The sequence below is a fragment of the Oncorhynchus clarkii genome, chromosome 3 (assembly GCF_045791955.1).
Source record: "Oncorhynchus clarkii lewisi isolate Uvic-CL-2024 chromosome 3, UVic_Ocla_1.0, whole genome shotgun sequence".
Classification (NCBI taxonomy): Eukaryota; Metazoa; Chordata; class Actinopteri; order Salmoniformes; family Salmonidae; genus Oncorhynchus; species Oncorhynchus clarkii.
In genome coordinates this window covers 25709418-25734118 of record NC_092149.1, presented here as the reverse complement: position 1 = coordinate 25734118, position 24701 = coordinate 25709418, and the positions used below count along the sequence as shown (strand labels likewise).

The 24701-nt window shown below is 43.5% G+C and overlaps 3 protein-coding genes across 4 annotated transcripts; all 3 read right to left on the bottom strand.

Annotated features, from left to right (window-relative positions):
• Positions 1-5305: 5305 nt before the first annotated feature.
• LOC139405844 (ras-related and estrogen-regulated growth inhibitor-like protein) lies at positions 5306-6504 on the bottom strand. Its single transcript, XM_071148281.1, has 4 exons — positions 6390-6504; positions 6054-6107; positions 5881-5957; positions 5306-5763 (listed from the first exon to the last, which is right to left on the bottom strand). The coding sequence occupies exons 1-4, from the start codon at positions 6502-6504 to the stop codon at positions 5347-5349; spliced, it is 663 nt and encodes a 220-aa protein (XP_071004382.1). The 3' UTR covers positions 5306-5346.
• Positions 6505-8367: 1863 nt separating this feature from the next.
• Positions 8368-19674, bottom strand: LOC139391752 (transcription intermediary factor 1-alpha-like). 2 transcript variants are annotated; one of them, XM_071139267.1, is made up of 15 exons: positions 19409-19674; positions 19118-19307; positions 17921-18036; positions 17653-17788; positions 17175-17295; positions 16814-16930; positions 13759-13873; positions 13501-13647; positions 12300-12411; positions 9939-11431; positions 9603-9802; positions 9368-9470; positions 9162-9230; positions 8889-9023; positions 8368-8744 (listed from the first exon to the last, which is right to left on the bottom strand). In XM_071139267.1, the coding sequence occupies exons 2-15, from the start codon at positions 19305-19307 to the stop codon at positions 8466-8468; spliced, it is 3333 nt and encodes a 1110-aa protein (XP_070995368.1). In that variant the 5' UTR covers positions 19409-19674; the 3' UTR covers positions 8368-8465. The 2 variants fall into 2 exon arrangements, with proteins under 2 accessions (XP_070995368.1, XP_070995379.1); XM_071139278.1 differs by lacking the exon at positions 19118-19307 and having other exon boundaries at positions 19409-19521.
• Positions 19675-20434: 760 nt separating this feature from the next.
• On the bottom strand, positions 20435-24652 carry LOC139405843 (protein S100-A14-like). Its single transcript, XM_071148280.1, has 3 exons — positions 24573-24652; positions 21918-22049; positions 20435-20954 (listed from the first exon to the last, which is right to left on the bottom strand). The coding sequence occupies exons 1-3, from the start codon at positions 24582-24584 to the stop codon at positions 20784-20786; spliced, it is 315 nt and encodes a 104-aa protein (XP_071004381.1). The 5' UTR covers positions 24585-24652; the 3' UTR covers positions 20435-20783.
• Between the last annotated feature and the right edge of the window lie 49 nt (positions 24653-24701).

Here is a 24701-nt window from a genome sequence, read left to right as displayed (position 1 = left end):
TCCCAAAGAAGCTCATCAAGTGCTGGCAACCCGGATGACCAGTCTCTCTCTCGCCGGGGCAGCCAGAAGCAAGACGACCAACCTCTCTCTCTGGAGCTGGACCCCCTGGAGCTCCCTTCTACAAGCACTGTGCGTCACCCCTCCTCGGCTGCCGAGGTCCTCCTAGGTTCCATCCTCCAGTACCTGAGCTCTGAGCCACCCTCAGACGAGTCCATTATACCCGAGGTGGAGACCACCGAGAACCACACAGAAACCAGAGACAAGAGCCCACCCAGACACAAGAGCCTATCTGCCCACTCCCGCAAAAGCTCATCTGGTGCTGGCAACTCGGACAACCAACCTCTCTGTCGCCGGGACAACCAAAAGCCAGATAACCAGCCTCTCTCTCTGGAGCTGGACCCCCTAGAGCTTCCTTCTACCACCACCGTGCGTCGTCCCTCCTCGGCTGCCGAGGTCCTCCTAGGATCCGTCCTCCAGTACATTAGCTCTGAGCCATCCTCAGGCGAGCCTGTTGTACCCGAGGTGGAGACCACCAGGAACCACATTAAAGCCAGAGGCGAGAGCCTACCCAGACGCAAGAGCCTGTCTTCCAGCTCCCACTGGAGCTTGTCCAGTGCCGTTGCACCTGTGCTGGAGACCACTGAGGACCTGAGCCCTGAGCAAGGCTCAGATGAGGCCATTATACTTGAGGTGGAGGGCATGGAGTACTACTCAGACACAAGAGACATGAGCCCACCCAGACGCAAGAGCCTGTCTACCCGGTCCCGTCGGAGCTCGTCCAGTGCTGTTGCACCCGAGGTGGAGACATCTGAGGGCCTGAGACCTGAGGAAGTCTCAGGTGAGGTCATTGCACTTGAGGTGGAGAGCACTGAGTACTACTCAGATGCAAGAGACGTGAGCCCATCCAGACACCAGAGCCTGTCTGCCCGCTCCCAAAGAAGCTCATCAAGTGCTGGCAACGCGGATGACCAGTCTCTCTCTCGCCGGGGCAGCCAGAAGCAAGACGACCAACCTCTCTCTCTGGAGCTGGACCCCCTGGAGCTCCCTTCTACAAGCACTGTGCGTCGCCCCTCCTCGGCTGCCGAGGTCCTCCTAGGTTCCATCCTCCAGTACCTGAGCTCTGAGCCACCCTCAGACGAGTCCATTATACCCGAGGTGGAGGCCACCGAGAACCACACAGAAACCAGAGACAAGAGCCCACCCAGACACAAGAGCCTATCTGCCCACTCCCGCAAAAGCTCATCTGGTGCTGTTGTGCCTGAGGTGGAGACATCTGAGGGCCTGAGACCTGAGGAAGTCTCAGGTGAGGTCATTGCACTTGAGGTGGAGAGCACTGAGTACTACTCAGATGCAAGAGACGTGAGCCCATCCAGACACCAGAGCCTGTCTGCCCGCTCCCAAAGAAGCTCATCAAGTGCTGGCAACGCGGATGACCAGTCTCTCTCTCGCCGGGGCAGCCAGAAGCAAGACGACCAACCTCTCTCTCTGGAGCTGGACCCCCTGGAGCTCCCTTCTACAAGCACTGTGCGTCGCCCCTCCTCGGCTGCCGAGGTCCTCCTAGGTTCCATCCTCCAGTACCTGAGCTCTGAGCCACCCTCAGACGAGTCCATTATACCCGAGGTGGAGGCCACCGAGAACCACACAGAAATCAGAGACGAGAGCCCACCCAGACACAAGAGCCTATCTACCCACTCCCGCAAAAGCTCATCAAGTGCTGGCAACTCGGATGACCAGCCCCTCTCTCGCCGTGGCAGCCAGAAGCCTGACGACCAACCTCTCTCTCGCTGGGGCAACCAGATGTCAGATGACCAGCCTCTCTCTCTTGAGCTGGACCCCCTAGAGCTTCCTTCTACCAGCACCGTGCGTCGCTCCTCCTCGGCTGCCGAGGTCCTCCTAGGTTCCGTCCTCCAGTACATTAAATCTGAGCCATCCTCAGACGAGCCCTTTGTACCCAAGGTGGAGACCACCGAGAACCACATAAAAGCCAGAGTCGATAGCCTACCCAGACTCAACGGCCTGTCTTCCAGCTCCCACTTGAGCTTGTCCAGTGCCGTTGCACCCGTGGTGGAGATCACTGAGGACCTGAGCCCTGAGCAAGGCTCAGATGAGGCCGTTGCACTTGAGGTTGAGAGCATTGAGTACTACTCAGACACAAGAGACATGAGCCCACCCAGATGCAAGAGCCTGTCTGCCCGGTCCCGTCGGAGCTCGTCCAGTGTGGTTGCAACCGAGGTGGAAACCACTGAGGGCATGAGACCTGAGCAAGTCTCAGATGAGGTCATTGCTTTCGAGGTGGAGAGCACTGAGTACTACTCAGACGCAAGAGATGAGAGCCCATCCAGACGGAAGAGCCTGTCTGCCCACTCCTGCAGAAGCTCATCAAATGCCGGCAACCCGGATGACCAGCCTCTCTCTAACCGGGGCAGCCAGAAGCCAGATGACCAGCCTCTCTCTCGCTGGGGCAGCCAGAAGCCAGACGACCAGCCTCTCTCTCTGGAGCTGGACCCCCTAGAGCTTCCTTCTACCAGCACTGTGCGTCGCCCCTCCTCGGCTGCCGAGGTCCTCCTAGGTTCCGTCCTCCAGTACATTAGCTCTGAGCCACCCTTAGAGGAGCCTGTTGTACCCGAGGTGGACAACACCGAGAACACAGAAGTCAGAGACGAGAGCCCACCCAGATGCAAGAGCCTGTCTGTCCGAAGCTCATCAAATGTCATCAAGTGCTGGCAACCCATCAAATGTCTGCCAGGGCAGCCAGATGAGGAATGACCAGCCTCTCTCTGTGGAGTTCGACATCCTGGACATCTCTTCTACCAGTGCTTTGCGCCGCCGATCCTTGGCTGCCGAGGTCCTCCTTGGCCCCATCCTCCAGTACCTGAGCTCTGAGCCACCGTCAGACGAGACCATTATACCCAAGGTGGAGACCACCGAGAACCAAACAGAAGCCAGAGACGAGAGCCCACCAAGACACAATAGCCTGTTTGCTCGCTCCCGCTGGAGCTCATACAGTGCCTCTGCACCCGAGGTGGAGACCACTGAGGACCAGAGTCCTGAGAAAGTCTCAGATGAGGCCGTTGCACTCGAGGGGGAAAGCACTGAGTACTACTCAGATGCAAGAGACGTGAGCCCATCCAGAAGCAACAGCCTGTCTGCTGGCTCCCACAGAAGCTCATCAAGTGCTGGTAATCTGGATGTCCAGCCCCTCTCTCGCCGGGGCAGCCAGATGCCAGACGACCAACCTCTCTCTCGCCGGGGCAGCCAGAAGCCAGATGACCAGTCTCTCTCTCGCTGGGGAAGCCAGAAGCCAGACGACCAGCCTCTCTCTCTGGAGCTGGACCCCCTAGAGCTTCCTTCTACCAGCACCGTGCGTCGCCCCTCCTCGGCTGCCGAGGTCCTCCTAGGTTCCATCCTCCAGTACCTGAGCTCTGAACCATCCTCAGACGAGACCGTAATACCCGAGGTGGAGACCACAGAGAACAATGCACAGTTAAGAGATGAGAGCCCACCCAGATGCCAGATCTTGTCTCCCCACTCCCGCAGGAGCTCGTCCAGTGCTGTTGTGCCTGAGGTGGAGACCACTGAGTATTGCTCTGACGAAGGAGACGGCAGTCCACTCAGACGCAAAAGCCTGTCAATCCGCTCCCGCAGGAGCTCATCCAGTGGAGGCAACGCCCCATCCCCCCGGCTAACCCCGGACAACACACACAATGGCCTCCAGGGCAGCCAGATGCAGGACAACCTGGATGAGTTGGACACCAGCGCTGTGCGTCGCCGCTCCTGGGCTGTCGAGGTCCTCCTAGACCCCATTCTGCAGTACCTGAACCCTGGGCACTCAGAAAAGGCCGATATAGAAGAGGCCGAAATACCCGCGATGGAGGCCACAGAGCACTAAGAAGTCACCAGTGTCCTCGAAATGGCCCCCTTTGAAGGCCCAGGTGTAAGACTTATTAGTTGATTTTAGTTTGTGGGTACACATAGGAGGACCATAGATCATTAGACATAATCTGTGATTAATCCATTGTAATACAAAATGTGTCAATGTTTGTGACTGAAAGATTCAGGCGCTCTACTTCATGTACAGACGCCAACCCAAATTTGTTTTGGTTTCCTAACTGAGCATCATGTGACATTATACACCTTGTATCCCATTATATATTAGACCTAACTATTCTTATATGACGTGCTAACCTGATGTCACATTCTGTTTTCTCTTTCCCAAAGTAGCCGTGAGAAACAAAGCTTGTCATGATTAAAGGTAAAGTCTTGATTGATTGGCCTAAATATGGATGATAGAAGGAAATTGAATGTGTTGAGGAATGAGCATCGAATAGACAGTAGAAAATGTCTTTATTACAATGTCATAACATTTAATATTTCAGAACATGTAATACATGACACGTTTAGATTGTCCTACAGAATACATCAACATAACATTGGTTGTATTCAAGAAATAAATAACATTTGTATTGCTGATGTGAAATGTATTGAGGTTATGAAGAGTGAAATAAAGTGCCATTTCCCCATCTACAGTACAGTACTCAGCTCATACAAGTACTTTCCAAGATTAACCCATTCCGGTTTCATGCATTGTATAAACATCAAAATTACCACATATAACTTTTCCAAGATGTATTACACAGAAATGAAATAGTTTTATCCACATTTCAATATGTTAATGTATTTATTTACAATTCTCAAACAAAGGTGTGCACAGCACATATAAGCATCAAGTCTGCTAGAACTTGCAACATAGAATTACTAAGTTTAAAGTTGTTCGTTTTTAGATAAAGTATAATACTGAAATGTAATTGTTTTGCATTGCTGATTATGCACACATCAAGCCTTCAACATTTTACAAACTTTGAGTGTACATTGTCACTGAAAATAAATTCCCTAACAATTGGCAATGGGTAGGCCTTCCATCAGATCAACAGTATTGTCAGATGTCAGCTACTTCAGATTCCTGCTCATGCTTCCCATTGAATACCTATTGAGTGAAGTATGGAAGCGCACATGATTTCTTATACAGTTTATCTACAGTACTGTATACCTACTTTTCAACTTCAAAAAGTAGAATAAATGATTGATGGATTGCTTCCATCTGCAATTCAAACCTTTGTGTAACTCTACAAAGAGAACCAATTTCTCCTCTCTAAAAAACGTCCAAATTAAGTTCCCTATCAAAACCTGTTGAAGTTGTTAGAACGCGCCTGCTGTTGCACTACAACCTGCCATAGACCATTTTTCTCAATTGCGCCTCCAAGCCTGCATTGGCCAACCGCGTAGCATACCTACATGTTCTGACTATCCAAATCCCATTGCGCATAATGTAGACTATCCTGTGGTAGATTACTCTGCACGTTTCTTCCCGAATACAGCTGACATGCTTCTCACTATACTTTTAATACCCGCGGCACTTTTCCGCAGAGCTCTCGACTCTTTGATAAGATCTATCAGTCCATGGAACACCAGCAAAACACCGTGGTATGTTTCAGCTGCGGATATCTCAAAAAATACGCAGTCTTCCGAGAGAGCAAGGAGTCGGCCCTCCTCACTTGAGACTGTCCGTCGGTGCTGCAAATCGCGTTTATTTCCAACAATGATGATGGGCGCTGTTGCAGACATCTTCCTACTGGCGTGGCGGATGCGCTGCACTTGTTGACGCACTACCTCGAAGCTGGAGCGGTCGCATATGCTGTATACCAGTATCACACCGTCTGCCCATTGAAGCTGTTTCTCACTTATCGACTCAGTTATTGCACTGTCCTAAAAACACATAAAAACATGACATATGAGTGGTCACTATGGCTAGATGACAAACATTTGCCAATGGCAAATGCGTAATGATGAATGGCGACATTTGGGTAGTCCAAGAGTGTTTACCTGTGGGTAGAGCGAGTCCCATATGTTGAAGGATATTTCCCTCCCGTCAACTGTGTCAATATGACTGTAAATTGATTCTGACGGAGAAACATATGAATTAAATCAAAAACATCATAATGTATTAAATGGTCAGCATTACGCACAAGATGTATGTACTCATTTGGCAGGCTTACCTATTTCACCGTACTCGCCAATAAATCTTCTGGTAATAAATCGGACGGTGAGCGCTGGAAAAGACACAAAGTTGTGTATAGTTTAATCAAAATGTATTTGAATGGCTTGTACAAACTTTGAGTGTACATCGTCACTGAAAATAAATTCCCTAATATGCAATTGGTAGGTAGGCCTTCCGTCAGATCAGATACTCCAGATGACTGCTCATGCTTCACATTGAATGCCCGTTGAGTGAAGGATGGCAAAGCACATGATAACTCGTTAACTGTTGAAAATACCTCTCTGTGAACATTGCAAGGTGCATATTAAACACAAAGACAAGAACACATTCTTACCTGATTTCCCTACATTTTCAGCCCCAAGTAATAAGATATTAGCTTCCACTTTTTGCTGAGTTCCCTCAATTGTCTTGCTGCAGTGATGCGAGCTAGGTTTGACCTGGACAACCATTTGGAATGGATTATGCTTCAAAAAACTATTTTAATTACCCTGTTTTGATATAGGCTACTGTACAGTGACAAGAAATATATACAGTTTGCAAGAGCTGGAGGATAGGTGGGGCCATTTATGAACCAATGAGAAGACAGCCTGTTTAAGTGGGCTAGGTCACAACTCCGATTAATTTGATAGGGCTGTTATGTGATCATGATGGCTAGTTTTCTTGTGATAATTAAAATAACTGTTTCAGGTTGGTTTAAATCTTACATTCAACATTTTTCATTACTTTGATCGATTGGTAAATCCCCTCTACACAAACCTACTGGAAATATGAACATGTCAGAGAAATGTGAATCACTAACCAAATAATTTTATAAACATTTTGATAATTTTAGACAGCTTTAACTCTGGGAAGGCAAATGTATGCACTGCACACACCATTGACAGTTAGTACACACACTGGGGAATCAATGATTTTAACTTATCAGTTGAGGGAAGATCAAAAACCATCAAGAATGCAGCCCTCGACGACAGCCAGAAGTTGTTCACTCCTGATCAGTGTGCTTTTACTCAGGCGCCATCTGGTGGCGTTGTATCAGCATCGCCAAGACCACTGGTTTAATCTTTGGCTGCCTTATGCTCATGCAGTGCACCTTTCATCTAGGCCAACTTTAGTACGTTCGAAACACAGGCATACATAGAATATTGGATATAAACTCAGCAAAAAAAAAGAAACGTCCCTTTTTCAGGACCCTGTCTTTCAAAGATAATTTGTAAAAATCTAAATAACTTCACAGATCTTCATTGTAAAGGGTTTAAACAGTTCCCCATGCTTGTTCAATGAACCATAAACAATTAATGAGCATACACCTGTGGAATGGTCGTTTCTACTGACTCTGAAAAACACCAAAAGAAAATTCCTAGGGTCCCTGCTCATCTGCGTGAACGTGCCTTAGGCATGCTACAAGGAGGTATGAGGACTGCAGATGTGGCCAGTACAATAAATTGCAATGTCTGTACTGTGAGACGCCTAAGACAGAGCTACAGGAAGACAGGACGGGCAGCTGATCGTCCTCGCAGTGGCAGACCATGTGTAACACCTGCATATGATTGGTACATCCAAACATCACACCTCCGGGACAGGTAAAGGATGGCAACAACAACTGCCGAGTTACACCAGGAACGTACAATCCCTCCATCAGTGCTCAGACTGTCCGCAATAGTCTGAGAGAGGCTGGACTGAGGGCTTGTAGGCCTGTTGTAAGGCAGGTCCTCACCAGACATCACCAGCAACGTCACCTATGGGCACACACCCACCGTCGCTGGACCAGACAGGACTGCCAAAAAGTGCTCTTCACTGACGAGTCGCGGTTTTGTCTCACCAGGGGTGATGGTCGGATTTGCATTTATCGTCGAAGGAATGAGCGTTACACGAGGCCTGTACTCTGGAGCGGGACCGATTTGGAGGTGGAGGGTCCGTCATGGTCTGGGGCGGTGTGTCACAGCATCATCGGACCAAGCTTGTTGTCATTGCAGGCAATCTCAACGCTGTGCGTTACAGGGAAGACATCCTCCTCCCCACACCAGATACTGACTGTTACTTTTGAGTTGACCCCCCCTTTGTTCAGGGACTCATTATTCAATTTGTTTGTCACATGTCTGTGGAACTTGTTGTTTATGTCTCAGTTGTTGAATCTTGTTATATTCATGCAAATATTTACACATGTTAAGTTTGCTGAAAATAAACGCAGTTGACAGTGAGAGGACGTTTATTTTTTAGCTGAGTTTACTATCGTACAGTACAAAGGCTACAGTAATGCATTGTATATTGCATAGTTGTTACAAATGTGCAAAAACAAAGCCACACACAATCCCTTTTGTATTTAATTTAATTTAAAAAAAGTACAATGTCAGTTGTATATAACTGACTAACAACATAGCATTTCGGAGTCTCCACTTCAAATGGCAATTTTTCAGTCTGCATCCTTTTTCATTTTCTTCATTTTAGTTTCATTTTCATCTGTTTCAACTCTGACCTGGGAGTGACGTTTCTTAGCTTTTGGCACTTTGGTCATATTCAGCAACTCCCTCATCTTCTTCAGAGACTCTGCAGCCGTTGGTTCCTCAGGTTCCCCCGTCTCAGTCCAGCTGCTGTTAGGGTGGCTGAGGAGGGAGGGGTGGAGAGCTGTCCCAAACACTTCCCCTAACTTCCTCTGAAAGCTGCCCCGTAGCTTGACAACCAACTCCTGGTCCTTTGAGATAATAAAAAAACACACATTCAATGTAATTTGCCTGGTATTTTTGTCTGTAAATTCTCAGGTAATTTGGTAGTTTAGCAAATGCTTTCAGGAGTGATTTTTTTACTATATAAATAACATTTTAGAAGATGTGACAACCTTTGAGTTCATCAACATGGTGTTGAAAAGGACCCAGACATCAGAGACAAATTCGGAGGGGGTACGGTAAGGGGGTGATCGATGTTGTAGCAGCCTTCCATGTATGGAGTCAAGACATATTGAATCTGAGGGGGGCTGAAGAGACAAAAGTATGAGAGCTCTCATTATAAATGTGCTAAATAATAGCAACAGATAAGATTATTTACAAATATCACTAATGCCATTGAGTTACAATAAGCCATTTTGGTTTTTAATATATATTTTCATACACACCTCAGCCGTGCTGCAAAGGATGTTTCTGTCATTCTCACACCTTAGAAAGAGTAGGAGATGCTCACATTTCTGTTAGCAAAGAAAATAACAAGATCTGGTTAATGCCAGCATTGAATCTAAGAAGTTACAGGTCCAAAAGTTCAATTTAAATGCTATCCGACTCAGCAGGAGGATCCGAATTCAAATGCACAACGGGTGAATCTTACCCGCTGGTCTGCTAGGCTGAGGCACATAGTCCTGTGCCTGTCATCACTGTAGGGGTCTGTGGCGTCGGCCAGGTCCTGACAAAGTGAGCACTTCCACTCCTCCCTACCAGAGGGGGAAACAGACAGCACACAGCTTTAACACACGGAACTCAGACTAGCATATTCCCTCCATATCAACTCCACCAAACTGGAACTTTACATAGAAACTACTACTTTAAATCTTTAGGGAGATTACCAGAAGGAAGGACCAATGGGTGGGATATGACAATCTTGGTGGTAGCCCCTCCCACACTCTACACAGAATAGCGAACCGCCAACAGTGTGACAGGCCGCACAGGTCACATACTGAAGCAGTGGGGGACTCTCTGGGGAGGATAGGACCTTAGTCCAGAGGAGGTTGTCTGACTCTGGTGGTGTGATGTCATCGCCATGGGACTGCAACAACAGCGGAGGGGATAGATCATCATCACTATCTTACTAAGCTAAAAAGGACAACGTAAAGTGCTTTATCACTAACCTTAACCCAGACTTTAAATCAGAAACAAAACATGTAGTGCAGCAACGTGCTTACCTGGTGGTCTTCTGCAATCTCTTGCAGAATAATCTCATCTTTGCTGGCCCCTTGGACAAGCAGGAACTGAGGAAGAGAGCATCCAGGAGTGGGGGTGGAGATGGGAAGCCGAAACATCAAGACCCTGGGTTGCCAGGACCTTGAGTTGTTAACATTGTTGCTATTGGTCAAGCTCGGTAGCTGGGTGGTGTTGGGTTGCCTGGTTGGCATTTCAGTTGCCACCACCGAACCTGTCCTGGTGGGGAGTGGAGAGGGTCCCTCCAGTAGCACTCTAATGCGTGTTGGCAGCTCAGTTCTCCAGTTATTCACACGCCGATGAAGTGACCTGATAGCCTTAGCATCCTCATGTTGTTGGTCATAAGCTATCTTTTTATTGTTGTGGGGGGCAGTATGGGTCCTACCCACAGAATAGGGTTTATTGTTAGGGTCCGTGTCAGTTTCTTCTTTGGGGTGGTGGGTGTGGGTTAAGACACTGTAAGAGAGATTATTAGAGGTCCTCTCAGTAGACAAAGTCCCTGTGAAAGGCAGATCTGAAGAAGTACTGTCCGAGCAGGCAGCTGCCTTTCTATCAGCCCAGGCTGATGGGACCTCCAACTCGATAGCACTGCCTGCCTCTGTGTCAGTCTCCAACTCAGTGACAGTAGAGGTGGGCTCGTTCTCCCTGGCCTGAGAGTTTGGGTCAGGGTCTGCCAGACCAGTAGGAGGCAGGCTTCTATCACAGGGGGAGTCTGCTAGGGCTTTCACCGGGAGGACAGGGATGGGGTTTACAGAGGGAGGCTGATGGAGGATCCACAGCAGCTGCGATTTTGGAAACTTCCTTTTCTGATGCTGAGCTACGGCTGCAGGAGAGGACGAGCCAGAAGGTGGGTGGCAGATCTCTACAGGTGAGTATGAGTGGAACGTCCAGGACTTTCCATCCTTACCTCTCCGAGATCGTCCAGGTGGAGGAGTTGCCTTGAACATACCATAAAGTCTAGGTGTGGCCTCGATCAGTGGTTGGAGAGATGGGGAGGTTGGAGGCTGAACAGGGGATAGCTGGGCATGGTTGGTGGGGACCAACGGTGACTGGACATGAAGTTTAGGGACAAGTGATGGCTGGGCAGGGTTTGGTGGTAGACAGAATGGTGGATTATGTATATTCAGGGAGGGGTGAGATGGGGCTAGTGTAGATGGGCAGGGCTGGGGTGTCACAGGATGGCTCAATGGAAGGCTTGAAGGGGTGTGGACAGGCAGGGAGCGATAAGGAGGAGGCTCACGGGAGGTGGAGGGCTGGGAAGTTGAGGGCTGACTGTGGGGGTTGGATGGGGCAGTGTAAGAGGGGCGTGGGGGCTGGAAGACAGGGTTAGGTGGAGGGGGAACAGAATGGATGGACATGTTAGGAGCACTGGAAGAGGTCTGGCCAGAGGGAGCATTGGGTCTTTCTTGGTTTTCCAGGGGGTTGTCTTGACTAACATGTGATTGGGCAAAGGGAACAATATCACCCAAAAGTTTACCTGGAAAAAAGGAAGAAAAATAATACTATTGTAGGAGCGATGATATAAATGCGATGGTCACGACCAAACAGTCTCAAGCTTGTGTCCTGGGGTCCCCATTTCCAATGACAAAATTCATTGGGTTGATTTCGGCATGTTATTTTAACAACACTAAATGGGCAATACTGGACTACCACGTTATGTGGCAATCAATGCTAAAACCTTTTTTTCTTGATTTAATCTAAGAATTGTGTTAAGATCAAAGCCAGCACATTGTAGGGGAAGGGTACCATTGTTGATTAAGGGGACCTTAAGACTCATATGCTTGCTACAGGCCTTATAATAGCAGGTCTCACTATTATACTGTTGCTATGTGTCTGAACTCTGCCACTATACCTTGCATAAGCTATCTATATTAGTCATTGTGGTTAAGACCTAGCTGTTGCAAGAATGTGCCTGCAGGCTAGGAGAGACCGGAACTAGGTAAAGTAAACACTGTCTAGGTTGGCCATTTTGATCTCGTGCGACAGTGGAAAATGCTGATGACACTTAGAATTTAGAGAAGCTACTGTTCTAGGTATTTGCATTAAGGTAACCTCGACTCATTGGACATATACATTGACGTAGGTGATCACACCACCAGGGAGTGATCACAGGTATTTAATCAGGTGCGCCCTTTGCTTGGTCGCATAACTTACTCTCAGACATACATGCTGTGTTTCCATTGTTAACTTCTGTCTGCAATTGCATTAATAAAGGTTTTATTGATTTACTTAAAGAAGATATTGTCTGACTGCTGATTTCACCAATAAGTCAATGATTGACAAGGAACAAGGAACCTACCCTGACAACAGCCTACATGAATAGGAGATTGAGTATCTTGACTTACCAAAGGAAGCTATTTGTTTCTTGAAGTCATCCGTAATCACCAGCTGCAACTTAAGCATGGTCCCCGGGGGCTCAGTACTCTGAGTCAAGAGATGCTGTAACTGGGATCCAATCTGTGGAGTGAGAGGAGCATATGTGGATAGGGTTGCGCATGTGTGTTGATGTGGTAATGTTTGTGACGCAGGATTGGGATCAATTAGGAATTTCTGAATTTAATTCAATTTTGAACAATACATTTTAAATTGGCCACACACCACAGAAAGCAACATTTGAATTTGAATTGAAGGAAGTAACATTTAATTAAAACTAGAGGTTGACGATTATGATTTTTCAACGGCGATACAGATAATTGGACGACCAAAAAATGCAGATAATGATTAAATTGTCCGATTTTTAAATAATTATTTGTAATAATGACAATTACAACAATACTGAATTAACCATTTTATTTTAACTTAATATAATACAGAAATAAAATCAATTTAGTCTCAAATAAATAATGAAACATGTTCAATTTGGTTTAAATAATGCAAAAACACAGTGTTGGAGAAGAAAGTAAAAGTGCAATATGTGCCATGTAAAAAAGCTAACGTTTAAGTTCCTTGCTCAGAACATGAGACCATATGAAAGCACACATACTATTTCAAATATTAGTTTGATTATAACTCAAAGATGTAATTTTCTTTGTCATGAGATGTTAGATTATTCCCTTCCATACTGCAGTTTTTGACCTAATGCATTCTGGGAAATGTATTGTTATGTAAAAACATTAGAGAAAACCCACAACAGGATCTTAAAATATTTCCAGACCACTGTAATTATTTTAAATGGTTTTAGGAGAATGACATTTAAAAATTTAAATCTTCAACCTTATGCAACATGGTATTGGTAACCATACATTATGTCAAAAACATTTCTATGGTGATTTGTTGGAAAAAATAAGCCATTTGAATTTCATTGAATTTTATAGAATTACATTCTATATCCTTCCTTTCATTCAAGTTCAATTCAAATTCTGCTTCATGTGGGATGTGGCCACTTCAAGTTCAATTCAATCATTTAAATTAAAGAGAAATTCACAACTCAATTCAGAATGAAGTGTCTTTGGTGGAGATGGGGGATAAGGCACTCTGATATAAGCCAAAAGGAAAAAAAAGAAATGTGTGAGTAGCTTTGTACAGGCAGAACAAGTGGGTTTCTACCTGCCCTTTGTAGGAGAGCAGGGCAAAGAAGTCCTCCACATTCAGGGCTTTCTCAGCAAAGTCAGCAACATAGTCCTGCCTCTGCCCCAGTTTGTTTAGTGCACTCCGTCTCGTCTCGATCCCTGCCACCTCGGCATTACACATAGTCTGGGTGGACATGAGCAAGCATTTTATCGACTCTGCCTGAGAGCAAAATCACATGAACACACACTTTCTTTACCTTTCATGGATTGTGTTAGTCTTGGATAGCTAAAATACCTCTATGTTGTTGTAGAGCGACGTGGCTCTCGATTTCAAGAGTTGAACAGTAGCAAAAAGCATTCTCTTCAGGCTCTCCCTCAGCTTTGACTTGAGTTGTGTTATGTCTAGCAATCTGTGAGTGGGAGAGAACATGTGGGTATTTCCACAAAATGAATGCCTTTTGTGTTCCTTTGATATATACAGTACCAGTCAAAAGTTTGGACACACATACTAATTAAAGGGCTTTTCTTTATTTTTCCTATTTTCTACATTGTAGAATAATAGTGAAGACATCAAAACTATGAAATAACACATCTGGAATTATATAGTAACCAAAAATGTGTTAAACAAATCAAAATATATTTTATATTTGAGATTCTTCAAAGTAGACACCCTTTGCCTTGATATGAGAGCTTTGCACACTCTTGGCATTCTCTGAACCAGCTTCATGAGGTAGTCACCTGGAATGCATTTAAATTAAAAAGGTGTGCCTTTTTGAAAGTTAATTTGTGGAATTTCTTTTCTTATTAATGCGCTTGAGCCAATCAGTTGTGTTGTCACAGGGTAGGGTTGGTATACAGAAGATTGCCCTATTTGGTGAAAGGCCAAGTCAAAATTATGTCAAGAAGAGCTCAAATAAGCAAAGAGAAACAACAGTCAACCATTATATTAAGACATTTAGGTCAGTCAACCCAGAAAATGTCAAGAACTTTTAAAGTATCTTCAAGTGCAGTTGCAAAAACCATCAAGCACTATGATGAAACAGGCTCTCATGATGACCGCCACAGGAAAGGAAGACCCAGAGTTACCTCTGCTGCAGAAGATAAGTTCCTTAGAGTTACCAGCCTCAGAAATGTTAGCCCAAATAAATGCTTCACAGAGTTCAAGTATGTGGCACATCTCAACATACAACTGTTCAGAGGAGACTGCGTGAATCAGGCCTTCATGGTCGAATTCCTGCAAAAAAAAACACTACTAAAGGACACCAATAATAAGAAGTCTTGCTTGGGCCAAGAAACACAAGCAATGGGCATTAGACCGGTGGAAATCTGTCCTTTGGTCTGATGAGTCCAAATTTGAGATTTTTGGTTCCAACCGCCGTGTCTTTGTGAGACGCAGAGTAGTTGAACGGATGATGTTGGCATGTGTGGTTCCCAACGGGGAGCATGGAGGAGGAGAAGTGATGGTGTGGGGGTGACACTGTCAGTGATTTATTTAGAATTCAAGGTACACTTAACCAGCATGGCTACCACAGCATACGCCATCCCATCTGGTTTGTGCTTAGTGGGACTATCATTTGTTTTTCAACAGGACAATGACAAACACACCTCCAGGCTGTGTAAAGGCGATTTGACCAAGGAGAGTGATGGAGTGCTGCATCAGATGCCCTGGCCTCCACAGTCACCAGACCTCAACCCAATTGAGATGGTTTGGGATGAGTTGGCCCGCAGAGTGAAGGAAAAGCAGCCAACAAATGCTCAGCATGTGAGAACTCCTTCAAGACTGTTGGAAAAGCATTTCAGGTGAAACTGGTTGAGAGAATGCCAAGAGTTTGCAAATCTGTCATCAAGGCAAAGGGTGGCAACTTCGAAGAATCTAAATATAAAACATATTTTGATTTGTTTAACACTTTTTTGGTTACTATGTAATGTGTTATTTCATAGTTTTGATGTCTTCACTATTATTCTACAATGTATAAAAGTGTAAAAATAAAACAAAACCTTGAATGAGTAGGTGTCCAAATGTTCGACTGCTACTGTAAGTAGCCAAAAACCTGTTATATTAAATGAAGTGCCCTTTAATATAGACCACAAGTTGAATTAAATAAATAATATTTTCATTATGAATAAAGACTTGCTAAAGTACCAAAATTCTGCATATTGACGTGAACACTTTGTGAACACTTTCTGAACACTCTGTGAACACTCGGTATTCTAGGAAGATTTTAACCTATTTAACTCCAAAATGGCTCATAGTTCTCACCATCATTGTAAAGCCCTAGTTATTTTGTTGCCTTGACAAAGTCATTTCTGAAGATTATTATTGATTTCATGTCATTAGAGATTAATCTGATTAACGTCTGTCCCTCATTTTAAGGTCATCCATGTTACTGTACTCTCGTTTTAAAATAGAGAAACAATTCATATTTACATATATTTTTTAAAGAAACATTGAACATGTAATTGTCAAATTATAGTGTAAAAGCAGGTGAGCTGGTTTTACTATTTTTGGCCATTTTCTGGTGTTTTGTGATGGAAAACTGAGTGGGATGAGCATAACACGTCAACCTGTTACCCATGGATAGACAGGCTAGAAATGTTTTAATTTCAACAACAAAAAATTAAGCTTGCATTCAATTGCCCCTCCCTGTTGCACACAACAGGCTTCCATTCCTCCATCACAATTGGATTTATGATGAAATCCTCAAACCTGTTATTTATTTGAAACTTAATAGGCACTTACTATAGTCATATTCCTTTATTTAACCTCTTGAGTTGGGAAAACTTGTTTTTTTATGAAGTTTTTATGACCAAACAGTAAAATGAGGTAAAATCAAACTTTTTTTGATCAAGTTACACTTCTCAAAAGGCACCTAATTGGTGGAACGTCCCATGTAATAAAATGTCTAGAGGATCATCCACATCAAAGCTTGTTCAATTCAAGCTACATTTCATGACATCTATTGTCTAGATTCCGCTAAAAACATTGCCTCAATCCAAAATTTGTGGGTAGGATATAGCACTTTTGTCTAGGTATTGAAGGCATGGACCCGGAGGTAAACCCTAACCCTAAAAAACCATATAATTGAATACACCTGCACAGATGCTCGATCTTAGCTGTATTTGCTTACACTGACAGCTTCAATATGCAGCTGCAGTCTTTAGAAACTAACCAAAAACATCCTACTATATTCAGCTGAAGGTTTCTGTTCCAACTAAGATGCAGAGGACGCAGTTTTAAACAATACAGCAGATAGAAGATTTACTTCTGTGACATGAAGTTCATGCCCTGTGACAAGAAACTCCTGTTCCAATATTGTACTTTCATTCCAATGTAATTGACTAGTTATTACCTGCCGTCCATGTCCAGGAGGCTCTGCTTCACTGCAACTCTCTGCTGCTTCACTTTCTGCACCAGGGACTGAAGCTGCTCTTTCTGGCTGACCATCGCCTCATGGAGGAACTGGAAACTGCATGGGAATAGAAGAGGAGATTCAGGAGAACAGGAGAAGAGACTTCGGCACTGTTCAAATGCTTAAAGGATCCACCTTGTCCTCCTCTCTTCCTTGAAGTAATCAAGTGACTTTACCTTATTTTTTACCTATCGAATTGTGTTTTAGTGATTACTTCCAAGGTAGGTAAGGATGATTCTTCTACAGTATTTGAACTTTCCATGATACTGTGACTATATTTACAATATGCAAGGAAACTTACCTGTGGTTCCTGTGATCCATTAGTTGGCAGTCTCGACAGGTCAGCTGATCGCAGGTCAAACAGAAGAGTTTGATTGGCTCATGTTTGTGTGTGGGACAAAACACTGTGGGAGCGGAGACTCCTGCGGGGGAATACAAAAATATGATACAATCTAGTATATGAACATCCTATGTCAGTGTCCTGCTATTATCAACAAGTGTTTGATGGCCGTGTCTGGCTCAGTCGACCTCTAAGTCAATGTTTGGGAGGCCCATGTTTTTTTTGTGTGTGCGTGCGTATGTGCGTGTGTAGTGACCAGATAATAAAATATAACTTGAATATTACAAGGTGTTTGCATAAGATGGTATGATGTTTGAAAAAATATTTGAGCAGAAAAGATGTCTGTGGATAATTTAATCAAATTCTACATGAGTAGAAGTCTCTGAAAAGAATAGCCGTAGTGCTCAATAGTATGGTATTGAGGGTATATAGGGCAGACCTGTTGGGGGTTGGAGCCGGATAGTGTGGTCCTTCGTGACCTTCACTCTCCTGTGTGCAGATACACACTCCGAACACAGCGCCTCTCCACACTCCACACACCAGCCACTCGCCACGAACCCCTCACAACAGGTACACTGCAGTCACAGACGTGATGATGGAATACACCAAATGTATAAAGGCATTCACAGGCTATGGGAACATCACTATCATTGACTGAGTTAATATTATTGATGGAGTTATTCATATTAACACCCAAAGTGTCTCACCTGGACATTACCAGTCCAGAGATCGTTGGAAGAGTTCTTAATAAAGAGATTATCTTTGACTTCCAGAATATTAAATGGCATGTCACAGGACGGACACGCTGGAGAGATAGAGAGATCTGGAGAGAGAGAGAAGTAGACCATTTTTGTAATGCTTCCCTTCTCAATGTTTCCTGTCTAAAACACTGTGATTGTCTTGTGGGAGTCTCGGAATAGTCTTTGGCCTCTCCCCTAGATAATGATACTGTGACTTTGGAATTATAAGGTTCTATCTGCCAAAAGTCTAGTTATGAGATATTGAGCATTCTCATATGTGGATCTGGGTTGAGTAAAAAGGTTCTGATACTGAATCATAAGATTAATTTAATTTCAAAAGAAAAGTAAAGCCATTTAATCGTTAAATGAAGAGTATCCCCTCCATCCTCCAAACCACAAAATGACAAATACACCATGGAGAACTAGCAGCATGGCTAAAGCTTAGCTCTGGATGAGTAAACTGATATATTTGTCTTGTCTTCGATGCCCAGAGCAAGCAAACTACTTAGTAGTTATCCATGAAATCTGGTAAGTTTGTATTTTCAGTGAAATTATCCTTCAATATCTATATAGAACAAGATAATAAATAAAAAAATTCAGGGATGCCTCTCCAATGGGCCTTTAACATGCTCCAAGGTACCTGTATTTAATTATTTTTGCCATAAAGAGCAGAAGTGGTGGCCAGGAATTATTCAACAAAAGTGCTGAAAAAAAACTAAATACAAAAGAGCGTCAGAACCCATGATATGAATAATCAAGGACATGGAACTATTAGTTTGATCAACATGTATAGTTTTGAGATAGGGAGAGTCCCAGATCTCAGAACTGTTTTGTTATGTCTTCCTCTTTAACGACATCACTTTACATCCATTTTTTATTGGAAATGCAGAATTGTGATTGAATTGCAAATATAACCTTATAAAACCAAGTTCAAAGCAAAACTGTTTGTGAAGATAAAACGTCCTATTTTTTCCTGTCGTAAATTGTGAAGAACATCTAAAGAACAACTCTGTGAAGGACACCATCTAAAGTCAAGAGCAACTCTAACTGGCCATGTGAATAACTCGTTTTTTACCAAAATGTCAGATAGAACATTCCTTATTCCAAAAGCTCGATACAGTAAATTCACCAAACCCAGTTGTGTTCAACAAAAGTGCTTCATACCTTTCTGCAACCCTGGATTGACTGGGGGCAGGCATGCTTGACAAATAGAGTGCAAACAGGGTAGAAGTTGGGGATATCGCCCATGGTTTAAAGTTAACCCACAGAGGACACAATTTCCATATGTTCCTGATTCTTTCACTACGTTCGGCCCAAACGGAAAGCCACCTCCGCTTTGCCCGCCATTGTTCATCTGTGTGGAAGAGTCATTCCGGGATAAATATTTTTTTTATGAGAGAAAAACGAGCCTTGCATTACTAATCATAATGTATACATATTTAAGGCGAGACCTACCTCTATTGATGATCGTTCGCACGCAAATGAGGATAAAAACCGTTCAAATGTTTTTGTATTTACCTTGCGCAGGTTCTAAACCAGCGCAAGGTTACTCCGGATATTCTTTCACTGAAAAAAAATCTGGAACGGAAGAAGTTTGAGCATAGTCAAAGATAGTCCAGCTAGCCAGAAACTGCTTCTCCCGATCACGACGGTTGCAGTCGGCGAGGTCCATTGCGACGTTGGCTAGCTAAACTCATGCGCAGAATCACGTCATCTGGTCTAACCGTGATCTTGCGCCGAACTGCGCATGTGCATGCTAGCTGGCACTGGTTCCACATAAATGAGTTTTTGACGAAAATGTGACAGTTTGACACTTTCACGAGGTTGGAGTTATAACATGTTCAACTACTTAAGACATTAACTCAAATTTAGGTGTGCCTTTAGATTTCGAGAAAATTAACAGCTAATGAAGAATGTTTTACTTCTCTCATTGGACGTTCGAAGGTGCATCAGACAGTGCAAGCGACTGCCGACTGACTGATTTATACAAATCACCTTCCATCATAAATAACTACTCTTTATTATTTGTAGATCAGTCAATTTACCCACGATACGTTACAGTTTTGATCCTATTGAGCAAGGCCATTGACTTCTCGAACCCAAAGTCCAGGCCTAGTCTGCTTGGTCTGTTTGGCAAACGTTCCTTGAAGTCTCGCAATGTTGCACCTCTGTGTTTAGAAACTCTCTGGTTCGGGTGTTTTTGAGCGAGACATTGCCGCATAATCACAGATCTAGGATCAGAATACTCTACCTCTAATTCTGACATTATCTCTAGGAATGGTATATTATCAAATCCAGAGTCAGTAGGTGGAGTCAGACCTACATAAAGGAGTAGACTGTATAGTGTTGTGTATTCTAGTGTTGGTAGCTTCCATGATATAAGCACAAACATGTAAGAAAATTAAAAGTTTTATTCAACAAGTAATACAATTATCATGAACATAACACGCATACTATGTTTCATTTCTAGTCATTTTAGCATTAGACATGTTGGTTTTAATAAGTGTGACAACAATGTAAATAATGAAAACATAAATAGCATGCTATTATCCATAAGAACTGACATAACAATGCAGTTGAAATAATAATGTTGGGTAATTGCAGATGGAATAGAAGACTATAAAGTAAACCTTTCATTTAACCATCGAATAGGCCTACAACTTTATTAACCCCCTCTATGGCAGACACATAACAACTAGGTGTGAACAGCCAGGGAGGAGGAGTTAGGGAGTTAGAATACTAGGCTGGGGTGGTTGGGAGGGGCCCAGGTTAAAGTGTGATTTTCTGGGTGGTGTAAACTGTTCCCTAGGTGGTAGGTTTGACCAGCTCCTCACTGTAGAACGCAGTTACACTTGATTGTCTTCTCCTGGCTCCTCTGTCCGTATTGAATGGTGGCCATTGTCTGGACTAAGTTCCAAAAGTTCTCAAAGGAGACCCCCTTTCCATCCTTTACTCCAATCTGCTGGAGCAGCTGGCTCAAGCCTTGTTCATCTCCTGCTGTCTATTAGAAAGGTTAGAGTTATAAAGTCCAAAAGTTATGGGTGGAGTTAGAAAGTTGGCTGTCAGAACTATTACAATATAAAAGTAATTTTAATCCGTCTGGCTGCATATTTCAAGACATGGAATATGAGGGTGCAGTGGGATACCCAATGGGTTGGACGATACTTTCATCATCAATCATCTTGAAAAAATGTACACTTAAAATGTAAATCAACCAATCGTTTGTCGTTAACACAATGTTGAAAGTTTGTGGGTGGCAGAGAAACAAAATGGTACAGTTTGAGGCCATGTGGCAGAGAGTGATGCGGGCGCTGGAGATCGGGGTGTGAGCATGTGGGTCTGGGCAGGTGTGATGTAGTTGATGTTTGTGTGATGTTGTCGTTTGTATGTGTATGTTATGTTTCAAAAATATATATATATTGAAAAAAAAGGGTTGAAAAATCAACATAATTTATGGTCCATATTTAAAGAGAGCCATCCAAACAGCTCTTATTGAACACTACCCCACCCCATCAATTCACCCTCCATGAATCAGTAATGGCTGGATAGATGTAAGAGTGTTGAACTACAGTTGAACTACAGTAGGTGGAGCCACAACCTAATTCCAATCCTCTCAGATCCACAAGGGGGAGGCAACACACAGCCAGATGGGAGAGAATAGACTGCTACGGGATCATTTTGGGATTGCACTTCTATTTGTTCACAGAGGTTGCCATGGAAGGGAAGAATCTATCATGCAAAATGAGGGACCTCTCCCTGGCCTAATACTTAAACTGAATTCTTCCTTCATCCTTTCCTTGGGATAAAACATGTATATAACATGGCTGGACAGGTTAAAACCAGGGTTAAACTACACAGATTTCCTGAATTTACTGATGTCAGATCAGTGATTACCGCAAGGAAGGAAGGAACAAATTGGAAATATTGGAACAGAGTCGTACTTTACTGTGCGGGATCATATTACCTTGTCAAGGGTGGGTAGCTGTGTGGAGACCAGGGTTTGGAACTCCTCTGTGGTTAGTGTGGGGGCATTGTTGGCTGCAGCACCATGGAACTGACTTACCAGGGTGTTCAATGCCAACTCCAGATCTGAGTACTTGTGGTGTGTGAGAGAGAATAACACATAAAGATTAAGAGCAGATTTGAAGGGAGAATCCAATTTTTTAATAGTGTATGACAAATAAATTGTACTATGCATAACACAACATAATCATGAGTGTAAGTTACTCATTTGCAATCACATTATGATCCGTTTCCTGCACAGTGCACACCTGGTAGTAAAGAATATATGCGTCACACACACTACTGTTAGGCTAATGTTTACCCAAGAACAATACCACAATGTGTTAGGCCTCAGGGCTAGTCATGAACATTGTTTAAGGCTTGTCGCTTGACACACCCTTATGATAAAATGTCTTTTGAAGCATTTGAATGGAATTCCAATTGTAATTAATGAAACCGCTATTACACAGCAGACAGATTGTGACATTTCCTAATTTATTTGATATTTCAGCAAATGTTGATTTACCTGACACAATATCGGCATCATCAAGGGATTTTTTTTTATTGCAGAATCTCAGATTCAGAACGAATTGCTACAATTCCAAAATTCAATTGAGGGTGGATTGTATTGGATTCTGAAGTGTTTAACTTGTTAACATATACACTGAGTGTACAAAACATTAGGAACATGCGCACTTTCCATGAGACTGACCAGGTGAAAGCTATGGTCCGATATTGATGTCACCTGTTAAAACATCTTAAGGATCGGACCATTTTTTCAATTTTCGCCTAAAATGACATAGCCAAATCGAACTGCCTGTTGCGCAGGACCTGAAGCAAGGATATGCATATTTTTGATACCTTTTGAAAGAAAACATTTTGAAGTTTGTGGAAATGTGAAATTAATGTAGGAGAATATAACACATTAGATCTGGTCAAAGATAATACAAAAAAAAATGTTATTTTTAAATTACATTTTATCGTCTTTGAAATGCAAGAGAAAAGCCAATGTATTATTCCAGTTTAGGTGCAATTTAGATTGCGCAAAGTTTTAGACTGATCCAATGAACTATTTAATTTCTGTAAAAAAATGTATCAAGTATGCCCAAATGTGCCTAATTGGTTTATTAATACATAGCTGTGCACTCTCCTCAAACAATAGCATGGTATTATTTCACTGTAATAGCTCATGTAAATTGGACAGTGCAGTTAGATTAACAATAATTTAAGCTTTCTGCCCATATCTGATATGTCTATGTCCAGGGAAATGTTATTGTTACTTACAACCTCATGCTAATCACATTGCCGCACGTTAGCTCAACCGTCCCGGCGGGGGGGACACACCGATCCTGTAGAGGTTTTAAATCTACTTTAATTAGTGTATATGAAAGGGAGGAGACAGGTTAAAGAAGGATTTTAAAGCCTTGAGACATTGATTGTGTATGTGTGCCATTTAGAGGGTGAATAGGCAATTCAAAATATTTAAGTGCCTTCCAGCAGGGTATGTAGTAGGTGACAGGCGTACAGGTTTGAGTGTGCCAAGAACTACAATGCTGCTGGGTTTTTCACACTCAAGTTTCCCGTGTGCAACAAGAATGATCCACCAAACAAAAGGACATCCAGCGAACTTGACACAACTGTGGGAAGAATTGGAGCCAGTAAGGGCCAGCATCCCTGTGGAATGCTTTCGACAGTGTAGAGCCCATGCCCCGATTAATTGAGGCTTTTCTGAGGGCAAAAGGGGATGCTCCTAATGTTTTGTACACTTGGTGTGTATTTCAGTAGCACTTTATTAAAATAATGATTGACTGACTGATTCATTCATTGGTTCATTCATTCTCTAATATAACAATCCCACTCAAGCGTTGTAGAACCCCGTCAGTCTGCAATGGCAGCTCTCACAGATTTACCTTCTGGGTGTTGGCCAAAACTGCAGAACGTTACTCCTATTAATCTCGGGTAGCCTTTTGCCATACATTGTATATCCATGCGCTGAACTTTGGGCTCATTAAATCCCATTGTACTGCACCTATTCTAGGTGTGAGGCGTCTACTTATACTATCAAGGGTGGCTGGAAACCAATTTTCAATGCAAGAAATTATTATTAAAATAGCCAAGCAAAATGATAGACTTTCCTCCTTAACAAAAAAGCGCATCGAAACTGTGCATGCAATGGACTCCATTCCAACGTTTCCGTAGGAAGGAATGCGTTAACCTGATTGATTCCCCGTGCTTTCTATTACTCTGCACCGACAGTCGAGGCACAGGGCATTCAACTGCTCCACAATAACTGGCACCCAGATTGCGCATTCCGTGTCAAAATGAAATCCACAAGGCCAGTGAGCATAATGTAGGCTGTGAGCATAATGTAGGCTCATGATATACTCTGGTTAAATCCCAAAATTGGTTTCGATTTGTTGCACCCTAACATGTTAGCACTTTATCGTACATCATGCGCTGAATATAGGTGAGAGCCGGCGCCCTAGTTTATAACTTGATGACAGTCTCATGTGCGTTTGAATCACAAATTATGGATATCAAAGTAATAAACAGATAATGAATGACTTAAATATTATTAATGGCAAGAAAATAACTCTTACAAGGTGATATATCATACCTTCGTCGCCATCGAGTCCGTTTTGGTCTGTCCAGTCAAGAGGAAACGGACTAAACTTTTCTTGTCAGCGTTCCATTGCCATCCTGGCTGGAATCTCGTATCCTCCCACAAAAAAAACTTGATTCCACC

Bases quoted from the DNA above. Each gene is read 5' to 3' on its own strand.
- LOC139405844 (XM_071148281.1), bottom strand. From the start codon at position 6,504: ATGGTTGTCCAGGTCAAACCTAGCTCGCATCACTGCAGCAAGACAATT. The intron at 6,108-6,389 runs GTAAGAATGTGT...TGTCTTTTCCAG, and splicing joins TGAAAATGTAGGGAAATCAG to CGCTCACCGTCCGATTTATT. The intron at 5,958-6,053 runs GTAAGCCTGCCA...TTTCTCCGTCAG, and splicing joins TGGCGAGTACGGTGAAATAG to AATCAATTTACAGTCATATT.
- LOC139391752 (XM_071139267.1), bottom strand. From the start codon at position 19,307: ATGAACAATGGCGGGCAAAGCGGAGGTGGCTTTCCGTTTGGGCCGAAC. The intron at 18,037-19,117 runs GTATGAAGCACT...CTCTCTCTCCAG, and splicing joins CAATCCAGGGTTGCAGAAAG to ATCTCTCTATCTCTCCAGCG. The intron at 12,412-13,500 runs GTAGAAACCCAC...CTCACTCCACAG, and splicing joins TGCTCTCCTACAAAGGGCAG to ATTGGATCCCAGTTACAGCA.
- LOC139405843 (XM_071148280.1), bottom strand. The intron at 20,955-21,917 runs GTAATATGATCC...CCTTTCTAATAG, and splicing joins AGCTACCCACCCTTGACAAG to ACAGCAGGAGATGAACAAGG.